Below are 18,360 nucleotides of genomic sequence, written 5' to 3'. Positions count from 1 at the left end.
TTACAAATTGGAACGTTCCATTTTGAGCTGATTTCTTGACACTCCTCCCTGAAAACTCGCTTATTGCAAAATCCCACAATTTACTGGCATGTAAAAGAACTCCTGCAGGACAAAATTCCGGCGCTGACTCTGATGTAACCTCTGCAGTTGCGAGCGTCGTTAAATAAACCATAACATTAACATTAACACACACACACACAACGTACAATACTTGTCTTAACAGAAAATGATGGAAGTTCTTCAGTATTCTTTTGAATAGCTAGCCGCGAAACCAGGTGGCCTGGGTTCGATTCCCGATCAGGGCAAGATACCTGGTTGGGGTTTTTTCTGGGGTTTTCCCTCAACTAAATATGAGCAAATGCTGGGTAACTTTCGGTGCTGGACCCCGGACTCATTTCACCGGCATTATCACCGTCATATCATTCAGACGCTAAATAACCTAGATGTTGATAAAGCGTCGTAAAATAACCTAATAATAAACCAATTTGACAATGAAAAATAATTTATGTTGTAGTTTTAAGTAAACCACGTTTAAAGTAAAAATTTCCATACAAACTCGCCTATTAGAGAAAAATGGTTTCAAAGCCTCCCTGTTGCTAGTCCTCATCTTCTTCTCTGTCCTGCCTACGTAATACTGTCCTCCTCCTCTTGGATCTTGCCTCTTTGGTTGTGTTTGTTATCCCTATCTCATTTGCAATGTGTCCAAGTTCGCCATGTTTTTCGAGGTATTATATCCTATTGAATGTAGATCCTTCAACACCTGCATTCTTGCAGTGTAACCATAGTTAAATCAGAATACAGCATCTAGTACACCAAATTCTAATGTTGACATGCCAACAAACACATTTTTTGGGCCTCGGTACCAAACATCGTTATTGAACATCGTTACTATTCTGAGTTCTTCCTCTCAAACATTTTTTTTTTTAGTAAATTCAAGTGGCAAGATCTTGACACACAGGCTTGACGAAGCATGAATTTTACTACAAAACAAGCCGAATCACAGCCTTCTAAGACAATTAGTTCCTGAAATAATATATTTTTTTTTTTTGTGATTAGTGGTAACTTTTTTTCTCTAAAACATGAATACACTGATATATTTAAAAATGTGTTTAAAATAGTAAATATTCGAATACTTTAATAAACCAAACATCAAATTAAACAGAATTGACCATACTTTTGTAAAGTGTAAAATAATTAAAATGTCAATTTTTTTTCATTGTGTGTCTTGATGACCCTTCAAATACATTTGCACAACATAATAGTACTAGCGCATTATTTTCTACTTTTTTAACTATTTATTTACTTTATAAATTCAGTTACTTTCACTGGTATTCTTGTTCCCAAATACACGTCGAAGTTTTCTATTCGAACCAGCCATTTACCTATATGACAGCACCCTCACATATCTGAAATCAGTGTTATTGACCAATAATATTATAATTTATAATGTTTTCTCATTCGTCTCATACACAGCATTAGTCTAACTGCACATGGCATTGTGGGAATTGTTCTTTCTCAGTGGAGAACTTCATTAAAATGGTCTTATGGTTTCTGGTATAAGATTTTCTATCCAAAAATGTTCCAAAATAGTACAGTTGAAGAACAAATTAAGATCATTTCGATCAGCAAAGAGATTCATCCATAAAATTGTCACGAACACTTCTGAACAACTCCTAGAAAGGACTTAAGGTAAAGAGAGGAAGGAAGCCTTTGAGAAGTGTACTGGTAGCTGCTGGCTAGCTCAACATCGGAATCAAACCACGCCCTCATTTTCAATCAAAATTTACATTTTGTTTCTCTTTTTATTATTGTGTGAAAAAATAATCTGCAATCTCTTATTTATGTCTTGAGCATGGTTCAGTGCTCTACGGCACTTGGAAGCAAAAAACCTGCGGCCTATTGAAATGGTTACACTCTTGAATTTGAATTGCATGCAAACTTTAAAAGCTGTTTTCTAATTTTTTCGAAGACATTTCTTCATGTTCAAAGTGTAATTGTTCCTACACTTTACTTACTAGGGACATGAAATTTTTGCTGCATGTTCCCTATACTGTGGTTATCAAAACAGAGTGGCATTTTTTTTTTTGTAAAGTAATTACTTCGAAAATTAAAACCTGGTATATGTTTAATGCACACCCAAATTTTAAATTTTGTAATTGCATATATAAAAAAAAAAATGTTCTTCCATTTGTGTACTTGAGTTCACAATTTTAGGTACTGGTGCTTAGTTCTGTTCTAACCATTTGAGAAATGAACATTGTAAACAGAGAGTAATGCAGGAAAGTTAAATTTTATAATAGTTGCTCAATTTTGATATATATATAAATTTGAATAACTAAAAAAAAAAACATTGATATGCTCATTATGCAAATTATAAGCAAGAATAATTTATAGGAAGGAGATTAAAATCGCAAAATATACAGTTTCTGCCGTAAGAATTGTACAAAATAAAAATTTCACTCTTCACCTTCCTTTGAGTATCACTGCACGACGAATTCATTTCAGCATGTCAATTAAATGGACAGGACTACAATATCTAAGAAACTTCCCTGTTACATTCCCAGAAGGAAAAAAGTGCTTGGAAAATCATCAAAAATTTCACGAGAGGATGCAACAGTCTACTGCGCCTAACACTGGTAAGCAATATGCTGATGGTGCTTTCCCACTACTGGGCAAACAGAATCACGTAAGGAAAGTTACTGAATATCTCCCCATCCATTGTCTCTTTTAACCATATTGCACCGGACTGAGATGCCGGCGCATGACTGAGTCATGAGATTTGAATTGTGACAGCCCATTCAGTATGCTTCTGTGATTGAATAAGATGAAGTTCGAAGCAATGGCACTTAGCCCCTTGGAAAATAGAACTTTAAATATTCATGTTAAATTCCCTATGTCTGATATATGGTTCCTGGGTTGAGCCATGAAATATGGGTTCAAGATATTTATAGTAAGCTTATTGACAATGATGCTTGCTTATGTAGTAACAAGTCATAGATCGAACACCATGAGGAGATTATTTCCCAGGTTCGAGCCATTAATCTTGTCTTCTAGCTAAATGATACGGTTATAAAGAGGCACTGGTGTAGCTCTGGTGGTAGCACGTTTGCCTGCTGATCCGAAGTTGCACTAGGATCTGGGTTGGATTCCTGGTTGGGGCTTTTCCGAGCTTTCCTCAGCAATAAGTGGAATTTTGGAGGAACTAGTGCAAAGGTACTTTCTGTGATTTTGGAAGTGAAAGTGGTTGAATTTTTAAGGGATTTTTTCGGAAAAGGAAATTTTACTAGAACTATGGAAGCAGTCCATAATTGTACCTATCTTTAAGAAGGGGGACAAGACAAACCTGTGGTAACTTATCAGGAGTATCACTTTTGTTGCCATTGTGCAAAATTTTGTCTAATATTCTTTTCATAAGATTAACTCTGTATCTAGATGCAATTATTGGGGATCATCAGTGTGGCTTTAGGCGTAATAGATCGATTATTGATCAGATTTTTTGTATTCGACAGATATTAGAGAAAAAATGGGAGTATAAGGTTACAGTGCATCCGTTATTCGTAGATTTCAAATAGGCATATGACTCGGTTAGGAGAGAAGTTTTATATAATATTCTTATTACGTTTGGTATTCTCAAGAAACTAGTTCGATTAATTAAAATAAAATATGTCCCAGTGAAACATACTGCAGAGTCCGTATAGACCAGTATCTGTCAGATGCTTTTCCAATTCACTGCAGACTAAAGCAAGGAGATGCACTATCACCTTTACTTTCTAACTTTGCTCTAGGATATGCCATTAGGAAAGTACAGAATAACAAACAGGGTTTGGAATTGAACGGGTTACATCAGCTGCTTGTCTATGTGGATGACGTTAATATATTAGGGGAAAATCCACAAACGATTAGGGAAAACACGGAAATTTTACTTGAAGCAAGTAAAGCGATAGGTTTGAAAGTAAATCCCGAAAAGACAAAGTATATGATTATGTCTCGTGACCAGAATATTGTACGAAATGGAAACATAAAAATTGGAAATTTATCCTTCGAAGAGGTTGAAAGATTCAAATATCTTGGAACAACAGTAACAAATATAAATGACACTCGGGAGGAAATTAAACGCAGAATAAATATGGGAAATGCGTGTTATTATTCGATTGAGAAGCCTTTGTGTTCCACTCTGCTATCAAAAAAGCTGAAGGTTAGAATTTATAAAACAGTTATATTACTACCACTTGTTCTGTATGGTTATGAAACTTGGACCCTCACTCTGAGAGAGGAACAAGGAATAAGGGTGTTTGAGATTAAGGTGCTTAGGAAAATATTTGGGGCTAAGAGGGATGAAGTTACAGGAGAATGGAGAAAGTTACACAACACAGAACTGCACGCATTGTATTCTTCACCTGACATAATTAGGAACATTAAATCCAGACGTTTGAGATGGGCAGGGCATGTAGCACGTATGGGCGAATCCAGAAATGCATATAGAGTGTTAGTTGGGAGACCGGAGGGAAAAGGACCTTTGGGGAGGCCGAGACGTAGATGGGAAGATAATATTAAAATTGATTTGAGGGAGGTGGTATGTGATGATAGCGATTGGATTAATCTTGCTCAGGATAGGGACCAATGGCTGTCGTATGTGAGGGTCGCAATGAAGTTCCTTAAAACCATAAGTAAGTAAGCAAGCTATAGATGAGGTAATACAGTGAGGGGTATATTTCCTGAGTTCTAACATCAGTATGTTATGTTTTATTTAACGACGCTCGCAACTGCAGAGGTTATATCAGCGTCGCCGGATGTGCCGGAATTTTGTCCCGCAGGAGTTCTTTTACATGCCAGTAAATCTACTGACATGAGCCTGTCGCATTTAAGCACACTTAAATGCCATCGACCTGGCCCGGGATCGAACCCGCAACCTTGGGCATAGAAGGCCAGCGCTATACCAACTATGCCAACCAGGTCGACTCTAACATCAGTAAGTTATAATTAATCTGACTATGAAGGAGGTTAAAAAAGATAGCAAAAAATCACATAAAGTGTTTATGAGTATGAGCGTGACCAGCATGACCTTTATTTCACATTATAAGTGTTACGGTTACTTGATGGACCTTACTATACAAACACGTAAAACTATAGTTATATGTATTTGACTTGGCTCATATCAGATTCACAGCAGCCTTGATGTTGGTATCTGATCAGCCAACCTTTGTTATACTTGTGATGGTGTTGCACTGAAACCAAAGCAAAGGTATGTAAAATCACAAATTATTTGTAATATGAGAATAAGTTGCATGATGGCATCATCACAAACTACTTATTGATGCCTAGAGCGATTATTTTTATTATGATTGGGTAGATATCTAATACTCTTGATTAACAATCGAGTTATTTCGTCTCTTGTTCCCAGTATTTAGATGTGTGGCTTTTATTTTGAAGTGCTTTACAGTGTGTTACACGATCTGTATCCATTCCTTCTGCTTTAGAACAATTTAGAATAGACAGGATACCAATGTAAATTTTAACCCAGAGAATCGTGACCAGTAAGGAATCTCAACGTGGCTACAGCAGTTTTACGTGGTAGATGAGGAATAATGACATTTCTAGTAAATTGGTGAATATTCAAAGCAACTACTTATGTCCTTTCGAGAGAAATGCATTCCAAATTACCGTAAATTTTTTCAATGGGAATTTTCTGTATTATTTAATATTTGGGCATTACAGTTATTATTAATTTTTGTTTTAATAACTTTTTTTGTTGAATAATATGGAAATTATAGGTTTTTTGTTTTTCTTCAGTTTTGGTGCCTTTCATTCTATGTCGGATCTCTCATTACCACAATGTGCGGGAAATCACTGAAGAACTATGATTTTATTTAATCTTTGGATTTGTTTAATCATCCAATGAATTTCTTCCATTTTTTTTTGTCATTTTTGGTTGATTTGTTGATGCTATTGATTTTGTTGTGGCTCTAGACTTCTTAATATGACTACGATATATTCTTGCAATGATGAATCCAAAGAAATACATTTTGAAGGGATGTGTATCAATAGCTTCAACGTCTTCATAAAAAATTGTATTTTTTCCCACATTCTTGTAGAAAGAAAACAATTCACAAGTACCTCCTGTTCCATCTCCATCCTTAGAAACCATGAGAGAGCCATCTGTGTATATCTAGCCTACGTCCAGTTACTTAATGGATGTGTTATATGTAGAGTTTCCATTGTTAGATTATTTGCTTCTTGAGGAGAAATAACATTCTTGTTAAAGATTTTAAGTAGGGTATAACCAGCATTATATTGTATATCTACATGATCAATCAGGGTGATTATAAAGAGGTAGAAAATTCTCCTTTTGTTTAGCTATATTTAAGGTGGATCTACAACTTTCAAAGCAGTGAATGCAAGATCGATATTTAATATTAATTAATATATTTACACAGTGAAGATGACGTTCAAAACAGCTCACCTCGTAGACACAAAATCTTCATGCGTCTTAATTGTACGTACTTTTTAACTTTAATTCTTTGAATAATCTTCCCAGATTACTTGCGTACGTGCATGGTTAGGTGCAGCTTTAGAGTTTCTTTCAATTTTAGTACTTCTTGTCTTTGGTTTGTAGCGTGTATTTGCAGTTCTCATATTTGTTTCATTTTTCAGAATTTGAAGTCTTATTAATTTTTCATAAGTCAATACTTCTAATGTAATTGGTTTATTAGCTGTTAAGTAGTTTGTAATAAAATAACTGCTGTAGTTTTATCTGCACCTGTTGTCAGACATAAAGCTAAATTTTGAATGCGTTCAAGTAATTCTTTAATTGGTTTAGGCGCGGTATTATTAATATTTCACCACAGCATTTTAAAACCGGTTTTAAGTTGTATTCAGTGTTGTTCTAGAGCTTCCCCATTTAGTTATTTAGTACATGATAATCATTTTAGTATTTTAGATCTGTTTAAATTACTATTTTTTCATTTACATATTTTGTATGATTTTTCCAGGTCAGTTTTTATGCTCACATGTATTTTGCATTTTCTGTTCTTTGTAAATTAATATCTTTATTCCAACTGGAATTGACCTGAAGGAAAATAATTGGAAATTAACTTCTCCTGTATTTGCAATCATTAAATTATTTGGACATGATTTAGTTGGTGTAAAGTTGTCTCCAATTTCTTTTTATTACCTTTTGTGAATTTAATAAAATGTCTGCCTCCTAAAAAGTCCCCTCCTGGAGATCCGATTGGGAGACTGTTTCAACTTCGGGAGGCATAACTTCAGCCTACCAAGTCAAAGCTACAAACAGCATACCAGAAGCAAGCATCCTGATCACCGCAAACGAAATCCAGGAAGCTATCATGACTGCAAAGAAGGGAAAGGCAGCAGGACCGGACAGCATATACGCAGAGCACCTAAAGGAAACACAAGAACTGCTACTGCCCATATGGAAAAAGCTATTTAATCAATGCTTGAAAACCGGATCAATCCCCGACAGCTGGAGAACGGCCCAATTGACAATATTGTATAAAGGCAAAGGGCACACTGAAGACCCTAACTCTTACAGGGGCATAGCTCTACAGAACACTATATATAAGATCTTCTCTAAAATCTTAACTAAAAGACTGATCATGGAAGTGGACAAATTCATCCCAGACTGTCAATTCGGCTTTCGAGAAAAAAGGAGCACTTTACAAGCAGTGAAAGTTCTACAAGAAGAAGCAGAGCAGACCCTTAGATACAAGAAAGGCAAATATCACGCTGTCTTCATTGACTATAGGAAAGCGTTCGACTTAGTCAATCGGAACATCCTCATAAACAAGCTAAAACAGATGCTGGGAGACACACATCCCCTAGCCATTATGATTGAGGCTCTTCTGACATATAACCACATTATTATTAACGACGGCGCAGTCCTATCCGAAAAGGTCAGACAGACAAACGGCGTACCGCAGGGCGACCCTATGAGCCCCCTGCTGTTCAACATCTTAACAGCAGACATCATAGACATAGTTAAGGACCTACCCACAGTGAAGTTAATAATGTATGCAGACGACATGGCTCTAGGGTCGCACTGCAAGAGCGATCTGCAAACAGCACTCGAGAGGCTCGAACAGTGGGCCTGCAAAAACAGCTTCGAGATCAACAAAGAAAAAACAGTGCATATGGTTTTCAGAAAGGGAGGAAAACCAGCAAAAGACGAGAAATTTACCTTGCAAGGAGATACGCTGGAGACCGTGAACACCTTTCGTTACCTAGGTGTATACTTGCAACCGACAATGACTTCCTACAGGATACATATTCAGGAAAGAGCAACGGCAGCCACGAAAGCCATAAACAGAATTCAGAACATCGGCAAACTCTCCCTGACCACAGCTATGTCATTATTTCATGCAGTTATAACGCCGATTGCCTCCTATGGAATAGAATTAATATGGGAGAAACTGACGAACAACGACCTTGCAAAGTTAGAAAATGTGAAGGCAAGGTTCCTGAAGAGAGTCCTAGGAGTAGGAAAGCAGTCCCCTACCAGGATCGTCTACGTGCTGGCCAAAGAGAGTTTCTTCATAGAGGACCTCAGGCTGGAACTAATGCTACCATCAACAGGCCCATATCAAGCACACCTGGAGACACGGCGTAGGAAGCAAGAAGACATCGACCCGGACTTCTATTGTACAAGCGCAATGACGGACCGGAAGTGGACAGAGACGTGCCAGGACCAAAGACACGTGGTAACCAGACTCGCTATCCACGGCTTCCACCACAAGATATGTAGGACGCAAAGATTCCACCATCCAGACGACGACTGCATTTGCTCACTGTGCGACCGAAAGTGCGAACGCTATCACATAATAATGTGTGGAAGAAGAACAAAATCCATAACAGACTACAGTGACTAATGTGACAGTGACAAGATCAACATATATAAAAGTCATACTTAATACTCTTTCGAGTGCTCCTTATATGTATTATTATTATAACTTCACAGGTTGTTGAGCCAGTCACAGTTTTCCTTTCTTTTACACCTACAGTAGTTTTTAGGATTGGGCAGCTCATCCAATTTCAACACCACATGCATCGTTGGCCAGCGGATTGCTTCAATCTCGTCAGGAGGACTGTCATCACGTATCCATTGGCTATATTTCCTATTTGTCATTTGAGAAACGCTTGGTAGAGCAGCGTGCTAGTGGATGGCATTTCCTCCATTTTGGTGGAACAGTGACACCGCGTGACTTGGCCCCACAGCCTTGTTTATTAAAGCAGGTTGCCCACGGCATGGAAATTGAGTAGGGGAGGTTATGGAATGCACTTCACTACTCCTTGCAACTCCATGCGAAATACTATTGCATCCTGCCCCTAATGTCTTGAGATATACAAGTAAGTGTCGAAAATTTTATCTTGAAATTATTTGTGGCTGCTGACTAAAACCACTTTCACCACCACATACATCTTGCCGAAAATGAGGGAAAAGTAAATGCACTTCTTTTGGAGCAGTTTTTTTTTCTGGAATATTACCCTACCAAATATATTTTTTCCGAAACCGTTATTTCTTGTATCACTGTCTTCCGTCTCATCAAAGAAATAAAGATGGCGGGTTTCCGGTTCCGTAGCTTTGACTGTTGATTATGATTCATCTTTGAGGCGCAGTAACACCCCATCTTAGTTTATGTATTTATATTGTTGTGTAATATAGATATTTCAGAAAATAGTTATTAAAATCTGAAAATCAAGACATATATCCTGTGATGCTCACGGTATTCATCAATGTGACGTATACATTGAATTGTAGAAACGAATAAGTAGGCCTATTTGGATATGGTACACAACTGTTAGGAGATAAACTTGATACTGAAAGTAATAACTTATGAATTCAACAAAAAGAAAATTTAAATATGTATTGCGAATTATTAATCTCGTACAAACTAGGTCCAAATATCAACTGTCACACAAACAATTGATGTGAGAAACACTAAAGGATTAGCTACAGAAGGCTGTTATCCTACAAAATGAATTGTTGTATCAGTTTCATATTGAATTCTCTCCTACTGATTACACGATAAGTACAGTCCTGTTATGAAGTAGTTCTTTAATATTCTTGAGTTAATAAGTAATTTCGTATTTAGGAGTAAGTAGCAACAGGATTGGCTACAGCATCTCTCAAGAATGCCAGACACCAGATTAGCCTTAAGTAAACACTTAGGCAGTCTTATAGAATAGCATGTCGACGTAAGTTGGATGCTCACTCTAACATGAGCAAGTCGGCGTGTGAGGTGAATTGACAATGACATAATGTTATATAGTGCATATAGGTAGTTAGGCGCAGTGCCTTTCTTCTCGAGAAGAAAGTGGTGCAACTCTGAATAGTAATATATTATATGATTGCTGTCCAGTGCAATGTTAAAACATGAGTATGAAAACGACAATACTGGTTAGCTGTATGTTCAAGTGTGTGCTGTATGTATTATGCGGAGACCCAGAGGAAGACGGAAAATAAGGAACATTTGCAGTGAAATACTTGCCTATGGGCGAACACTGTGAATGAATGTAATCTTTCGTCAACAGCTGCCATTTTTATACGAATATGAATTTCTTAATGAATGTTTTCAGTTGTGATGGACGTGATCAAGCTGGAACCTGCAGTCGACCCGTTGGATATAGAGGAGAAGAAGCCTTCGTTACAGGTAAATTGAAAAGTGTGTGTTTGTGTGTGGTAACTTACGCTCAATATTTAACAAGTAATCTTCCTTCTTAATTCCCAATATTTGGCTGTAAGTCTGAAGAGATTAGCAATTTGCCAGGTGTTGTCTGAGTATGCCCACAAGGTAGGTCAGGAGCTAATTACGGTAGTTTAAATCTTCCAGTGCATTTTTCCATTTTGAATTTTCGTGATAGTTGGAGTTAATTCTCCTTTTTATAACCTCTTTAACAGATCAAGATGAAAGAGCTCCTTGCTCATACTCTTCCTTGGCATATACAACAAATTTTGATGGCGAAGTTGAAGCCATTTACACACTACTTCAAGATATATTGGTTTGAGTACACAGATGCAAGAACATGGGAAAATAAATTGAAAAGTATTCATGTCAGTTTGTTTGTGTGCAGCAATAGATGTACTTAACTCTCAATTGTAGTCACCAGCCTGAAGAAACGTAGACTGTGTTCAATAATTTCCCATGTCCCGTGCTTCTGGCTTTCAGTCCTTCATAACGGTCCACGAAAAGTAAAATAGAAAAGAATTTAACATGGCTGAGTGCTGATCTATCCTCAACACTGTCAAGGACCATTTGCCAAGGTAGAAGATTTCTTAACGTATAAAGAGCGCTATGTGGCTGGATCTTGGTGAGTATCCACACCAGCACATCTGACTGCAAAACCAGGTGGCCCACGTTTGAATCTCAGTCAGGGAAAGTTACCTGGTTAAGGTTTTTCGCAGGGTTTTCCTTTAACCCAATACGAGCAAATGCTGGGTGACTGTTGTTGCTGGACCCCGGACTCATTTCACCAGCATTGATTTCATTCAGATGCTAATTAACCTGAGATGTTGATACAGCATCGTGAAATAACCCACTAAAAATTCTTGGTAAGTAATATGATTTAAAACCAACTGTGGAGTGATGGCATATTTGACCGTGAAATGTGTTCATATCCTGGTTGAGGTTTTTTTCAGAATGAGAAGAATCGCAATTGATATAGGATCGTAAATGTCTTCCCCCACCTGAGCCATTTTGTGATCCCTGTCATTAGAATGGCTGGAAAGCAAGACTCAACACTTTCCTGCCTCAAAAAAATTGACTTGTATTGTATTGTATTGTATTTATTAACATTCCATGGTATTCATGCATGCTTACAGCTAGAATATGGAACAAGTCAAAAAACTTAATACTATTATAAAGTCTTAATTTATAGTCACAGTCTAGATTAAATATATACAGACGAGATTTACAATATAGTCTACTAGTACAACACAAAGTTTTAGTATCAATTTCATGAAGTGTTATTGAATGTCATGAATTCACCTACAGAATAGAAGGCGTGAGAAATTAGGTACTTCTTTAATTTGGCCCTAAATAATATTATGTTTTGAGATTCATTTTTTATATCGATAGGGAGGCTATTAAAAATTTTTACTGCCATATAACGCACTCCTTTTTGATAGCACGATAGACTTGCCGATGGAATATGAAAGTTATTTTTTGACGTGTATTTATGCTATGAACTGTTAAATTAGTTACAAAGTTTTCACGATTACATACGAGGAAGATTATTAATGAAAAGATATACTGACAAGCCATGGGCATTAGTAGTAGTTTTTTGAAAATAGTCCTACAAGATTCCCTAGATTTGGCACCTTGTGACCATCTGTTAAAACATCCAGTATACTGCTGGGCACATATCTGCGAAATGTTTTTAAGAACAAACTATGAAAAAGAAATATTACTGAAATCACAAGATGTACATTTTGGAATTGATTAATTGAATGACATTATCCTAGTGCCTACTGAACGAAATTGCCCAAAACTTATAATTGTCGACACAGACTTTATATTAAATTACGAATTTTTTATGTCTCTTTGTGCAGGAAGTGGATTCATTCGACCAACACAGCACTGGGATAAAGGCTGAATGCCTTCAAGTGAGCTCTGAACCCACATCAGACGTGAAATTTGAGGAAATTTATATTTCCGATGTGAAGAGCAAAGCTGAGGTGAGTGGACAGAACGGTGTTGGCTGATATTTACTGCCAGTGTTTACTCACCTGCAGATTGGTGCAGAAAGGATGCGTTGATGCGTCTTACAATATCATGACGGGATGGTGGTGATGTTGATAATTATATAAAATAACTCTTTGAATTCTCTTCCTTTAAAATGCCATTCAGAACATACAGGGTTTGATTATCGTTTCGCAGCATGTAAAATCGGTTGACTGATTGCTTGTCTAATGCTGCGCCATATCTCTGTTTCTTCATTCTTCATTTCCAGGAAGTTTCATGTGACTTGGACACAGTGAAGGAGGAACTGAAGCTGGAGACAGTAGAGGAGGATGAAGTCTTGAGTCAAAGGTGGGTGTAGTGTCTGTATCTTCACGTCTTGTTAGTCTACAATTATACTGGCATTGCAAATACATTTGCTGCTGCTCTGATCTGTAATTGCACGCAAAAATTAACTACAAGATGCCATATCTCATACCTCCTGATCTAAACAGTTACATGCAGTCATGGTTTATGTAAAGAGTTGTTGGGGGCACGACGCAGTACAGCCTCACTTCAATGTAGATGTCTGAATGATACATTTCCTTGTCGGTGGATTGGAAGAGGACACACTGTTGTAGTGTTCAGCAGGGTCACCCATCATTTGCTGTCGCTATCTGAAATCTCTTTTCATAAGAATTCACTAAACACGATTATTGATTCTGTTGCTGTGATCAGCGTGCGGCAGAATGTTGAATGCATTGAGCTTGATGATCGTCATTTTGAGTAGCTTTTGTGACGTGGAAAATGGTGCATTGTTAACCACAGTTTTGAAAATGATATCAAGATAATATGGCAGTAGTGAGTGATGCAATACCTGTGTTATACCCTTCCCATATTCCTAGTTCCCAATCTCAAAATGTTGAGCATAGCAACCCGCTGCTTCCTGTGTAATGTATGCAGTAGCTGTTTGTTTGGTTGTGACAATCTTTGTGATCCTTCTTCGGCGTCCTTCAGTTCTTGCACTGTTATTTTTCCTGTATAATCAGCCATAGCGTGAAGGGCATCACTCATCGCACACGACTTGTCCAAAATGCCGCAGATTTTATATTATGTGAATGGCAGGAGGCATATATTCATTTTTTTCTACATGGCAGAGTTCATTCTAGTTCTCGGTCCCTGGTTCAGTACTCGAGCACTGAAAACTGCATTCATCATTACGTCTGAGAATTTCACTGCTGTCTTTGTGTTAATCTATGCAGTTTTATCTCGCGGACCAAGTATTTGTCTGCTATTCAAATTTATAATAATTGAGTATGTTTTCGTAACAGTAATACCTCAGCGTAATATTGAAATTTTAAATTTTATTACCAATTATAATTCCGTTTTCAGCACGTGGCAAATTGTTTAGATTTTGTCATTCATTCTTCACGTACAACTTGTGATTATAGTGAGGGCATGTTTTCACCAACAGTCTGTCTTCACAATGCGTCCAAGGTGCAGAAGAACAACAGAGTTTCAAAATTGATCTGGCACCAGAAGGCAACCTGCACACTCAATCTCCAAGCGACACCCAGGAGAAGAAACACAAATGTAACTTCTGTAGCAGAATCCTAGCCACTTCTCACTCTCTGACAAGACATTTACGAACACACACCGGGGAGAAGCCATTCAAATGCGATGTTTGTGGTAAGTGTTTCAGATTATTGTACGCGCTGAGAATCCACTTACGTGTTCACTCCGGTGAAAAGAATTTCAAGTGCGAAGTCTGTTGTAAGTGTTACGTAACTAAGAGTGACCTAAAAGTGCATTGTCGTCAGCACACCGATGAAAAGCCATTTAACTGCAATGTCTGTGGTAAGGGTTTCTTGGAAACGACCAGCTACAGGAGGCATGCGAAGATACACACAGGTGAAAAACCATTCAAATGCAATATCTGCGGTAAGAACTTCACTTCTTCCGGAAGCCTTAAAGTCCACGGACGTCAGCACACTGGCGAAAAGCCATTTAAATGCAGTTTCTGCGAGAAATGTTTCTCAGAATCGGGAACGTTAAAGAACCATATCCGCATTCACACTGGCGAGAAGCCATTTGTTTGTGGCGCATGTGGTAAGACTTTCCGCTACATGAGAAATCTGCAGTGTCACGAACTGAAGCATTCAGGGCGGAAGCCATTCAAGTGCAATGTCTGTGGAAAATGTTTTTTTGAATCTCGAACGCTGAAAATTCATTTTCGTCAGCACACGGGCGAGAAGCCTTATAAATGCGATGTATGTTCAACGTGTTTTTCGCAATCTGAACACCTGAAAATTCATTACCGTCGGCATACGGGGGAGAAACCATACAAATGCCTGGTCTGCGGAAAGTGTTTCGTGCATTCTGGTAGTTTGAAAGACCATTCGCTGCTGCACAACGCTAAGTAATGTCTTGTATCCCAGGAAACAGGAAGATCATTTCGGATATACAAACTGAGTTAGAGGTCCTGACCTGAATGCTGTAAATGAACTTATCTAAGGGTGAAATACAGAAGTGCCGAATATATATAATTTGAATAGGTAATGGAAATTACGGGAAAACGGCTGAACGGATTTTAATAAGTGACCCCTCAATTTCATGCCTGCCATTCAAAGTTTTTCGAAAAAATAGTAGTTTTCAGTGAAATGTCAGTTTTCCTACATAATGTTCCTATTTTCCACAATCCATCTGTTGTCAGTTTTGAGAACTAATTTTATTGAATCACGGCCGACTTGATTGAATTTCAGAACAAAAAAAACACTACAATAAACAATAAGCTATTACACGAAGGCCACGACCTGGAGGATTGCCGACATATTTAGAGCTCAATTCAATTTTTATTAAAAACTGATTCTGCAGTGTATAATTTTCTGAGTACAGCTGTGTGTTGGATATTCAAATTACGAAACTTGAGGTGGTTTGGTGACATTACGATTATAAATTAAATATTATTATAGTTAATATCATGATGCGTCTATTATTCATTAATTGTACATAATATTGATGATATGAAAGTGAAACGTTTTGAGGTTATGTAAGTAAATGTAGAGAATATCTTAATTTAGATCTTCATTTCTATAATTTACTGAGTGGCTGCTATATATAACTACAAAACTTAAGTAAAATAATAATGGATATCCCATAATAATATTGTTATTAAAAATCAGATATTTTTATACTTATTAACCCAGTGGGGTTGGGTCTTTTTCATATACTTAATGGCGGTGTAGTGTACATATTGATATGTGTCATTGTCTTCAGTATTGGCTTGAGAGAGCGCAAAAATTACATTTCCTAAGGAAAGATCAAAAGGTATTACTTAGGCCTACTCATAAAATAAGAGGCCTAGAAAATTTTATAGTCTCCAGAACATTTCAGCAAGATCTCTTAGTAGGATAAAATTTTTTTACGCTCTACATTTCAAGTTCTACATGCAGTAGCTATACGAAAATGCTATTGTTCGAAAGCTTAGCAAACCTGACATTTTTTTAACTTTTGCCTACAATCCACAATGACCTGAAATAGCTACTGCTATCGTCCTGATAATTGATACTTGCGTTTTCGCGTTGAAACTCAAAAACTGATGTTGGATAGGTTCAAGAAAAAGTATTTGGCCTAAAAAAATCCATTCAGAGGGAGTATGTTTCATTATTATGGAAGCAAATAACCATAAAAAAGACAAGTATTCTTCATTGAAAATAAATCTGAAAAATTTTTATTTGAACGTCTAACGAACTTTGCTGCACATGCCACTAGTATACATATATTATGTAGATGTAATTTTTTCCAGAAGTTACATTTAATTGTGATTGAAGTTTAAAGAATTCCGATTTTTTTAATACAACGAGGCCTGTAGCAGTTCCTTCACATGTGTAACGAAAATGAGATATTGATGCAGTGCAGTTATTCATGGAATGCGTTTTGTCTGTGGTTTTCCTTCTGTTTGTTATCATATTACACAATTTCTCATTTTTGTCTTACTGAACTGGCCGTCAATATATATTTTGTCCAGAAGTTCGTCATCTTCATGCTTAGTACAGTTTCTGTCAGTTTTCGTGGATCCCAGCATTTGCTTCCTCTTTCCAAGCATGTCTGCGTCTTCCCAGATCCCAGTGTCATTGCAGTTGTTACGCAAGTGATAAATATCAGACAATTTTGTTCATTCTGCGGGCATGATTGCTCCATTTTCTATGACATTGAGTAATATCCTTCATTATATTTGAAATATCGGTATGTAAGGGCATATCCGAAATAGTTTCATCAGTTGTCTCTCCAGCCTATGCATTCCTATAATAGTCATAAAGATTTCCTATATCCAGCTTTTGATATTCTCTTAGATTCTTTTGTATGTACATGGTGCGCCAGTTTGAACGGCATCTTCACTACATATATAATAGATGCGGAAGGGCACATGTATAAATTTGAGATAAGGAACCCTGGTCCGGAAATGACTGAGTCGAAAGTTATAAGCAAAAAAATTTTGTGGAAATGGAATTGTAATTTCGCACCACGTGCCCTCCTTTCCTTAACCTTTGAAACAGTCTTGGAAAAATGGTAAGGGCAGGATGTCTCCTGATACAATCTGTGAGCTTGTCTACTGTTCCGTATTCGAAAATCAGGTCTGCTTATTCCGCTCTCGTGTACTCCTCCATTTCACTAGGACTGATCGACTGGACACTGCAACTTGTACACATATACTGCTGTCTACAGACGTGCATATCAGGACCGACCATGTCCGTTACACATTACGCTATCTGCATTGCTTTAGTGTAGTTTCCTGTCCCCACCCCTCAGACAGCGCACTGAATGGAATCCTGTAAGCAGACAACGTAAACAACGTCAGATGAATACAGTGTGTGTAATATGTACAGATAAATACACATAAATAAGGCGTACAAAAGAATAAAATTATTTCATTTCCACACAACTAGTTCTGCTTGTAGCTTTCGACTCGGTCATTTCCGGACCAGGGTTCCTTATCTCAAATTGATACATGAGCTCTTCGACAAAATCCCTGAAAGTTTGTAAGACCACCTCTCGGAAACACCATATGTATATTTATTCATTATTATTAAATATTAATCTTGCATGCATTGCTTAAATGCGTAAATTTGAAAGAAAAGTGAAACGTGTACACTGTAGATCAGTGGCACTGACTAGAAATTAGACGAGAGCCAACACTGAGAAATTGTAATTTGCCGAGAGCCAAAATGCATTTCACGGTATTGTAGCTTAACAAACAGTGGATTCTTAATAATATTAAATTATTTGGTCTATTATTATTATTATTATTATTATTATTATTATTATTATTATTATTATTATTATTAAATTACAGAACTAACACATACATTTGGAAAATCATAGGCCTATTAATACGAGCAGGTTGATTTTTTGTTTTATTTCCCTGTAATCTGTTTGGAATTGTGTGACAACAGCCAGAAGACACTCATTAAGAATCTGCTGATCTGTAAATGGCTCAATTCCTGCTACATGTTACGATGCTTTTTTTTTTGTCAATTCTTTTTCACGTACAGCCTTAGAAAAAAGTTTTATACCATAGATACTTAAAAGTCCCGAAAGGATGAAGTGCGCATGCTCAAGACACACAACGACTTACCTCCACTAGTCCTTCACTTGTGCACCAGGTGGCACATCTCTGATCATGCGCACT

At 37.2% G+C, this 18,360-nt stretch overlaps 1 protein-coding gene across 1 annotated transcript; it reads left to right on the top strand.

Annotated features, from left to right (window-relative positions):
- The first annotated feature begins 4,978 nt into the window (after positions 1 to 4,978).
- Positions 4,979 to 17,475, top strand: LOC138695732 (zinc finger protein ZFP2-like). Its single transcript, XM_069819871.1, has 5 exons — positions 4,979 to 5,242; positions 10,591 to 10,664; positions 12,563 to 12,688; positions 12,964 to 13,043; positions 14,146 to 17,475. Exons 2-5 carry the CDS (start codon positions 10,596 to 10,598, stop codon positions 15,092 to 15,094), a joined length of 1,224 nt encoding a protein of 407 aa, XP_069675972.1. The 5' UTR covers positions 4,979 to 5,242; positions 10,591 to 10,595; the 3' UTR covers positions 15,095 to 17,475.
- Positions 17,476 to 18,360: the final 885 nt, after the last annotated feature.

This window comes from Periplaneta americana, chromosome 3 (genome assembly GCF_040183065.1).
Source record: "Periplaneta americana isolate PAMFEO1 chromosome 3, P.americana_PAMFEO1_priV1, whole genome shotgun sequence".
Lineage (NCBI taxonomy): Eukaryota > Metazoa > Arthropoda > Insecta > Blattodea > Blattidae > Periplaneta > Periplaneta americana.
The sequence above is the reverse complement of the archived record's forward strand: the minus strand, read 5'-3'. Positions and strand labels throughout refer to the sequence as shown.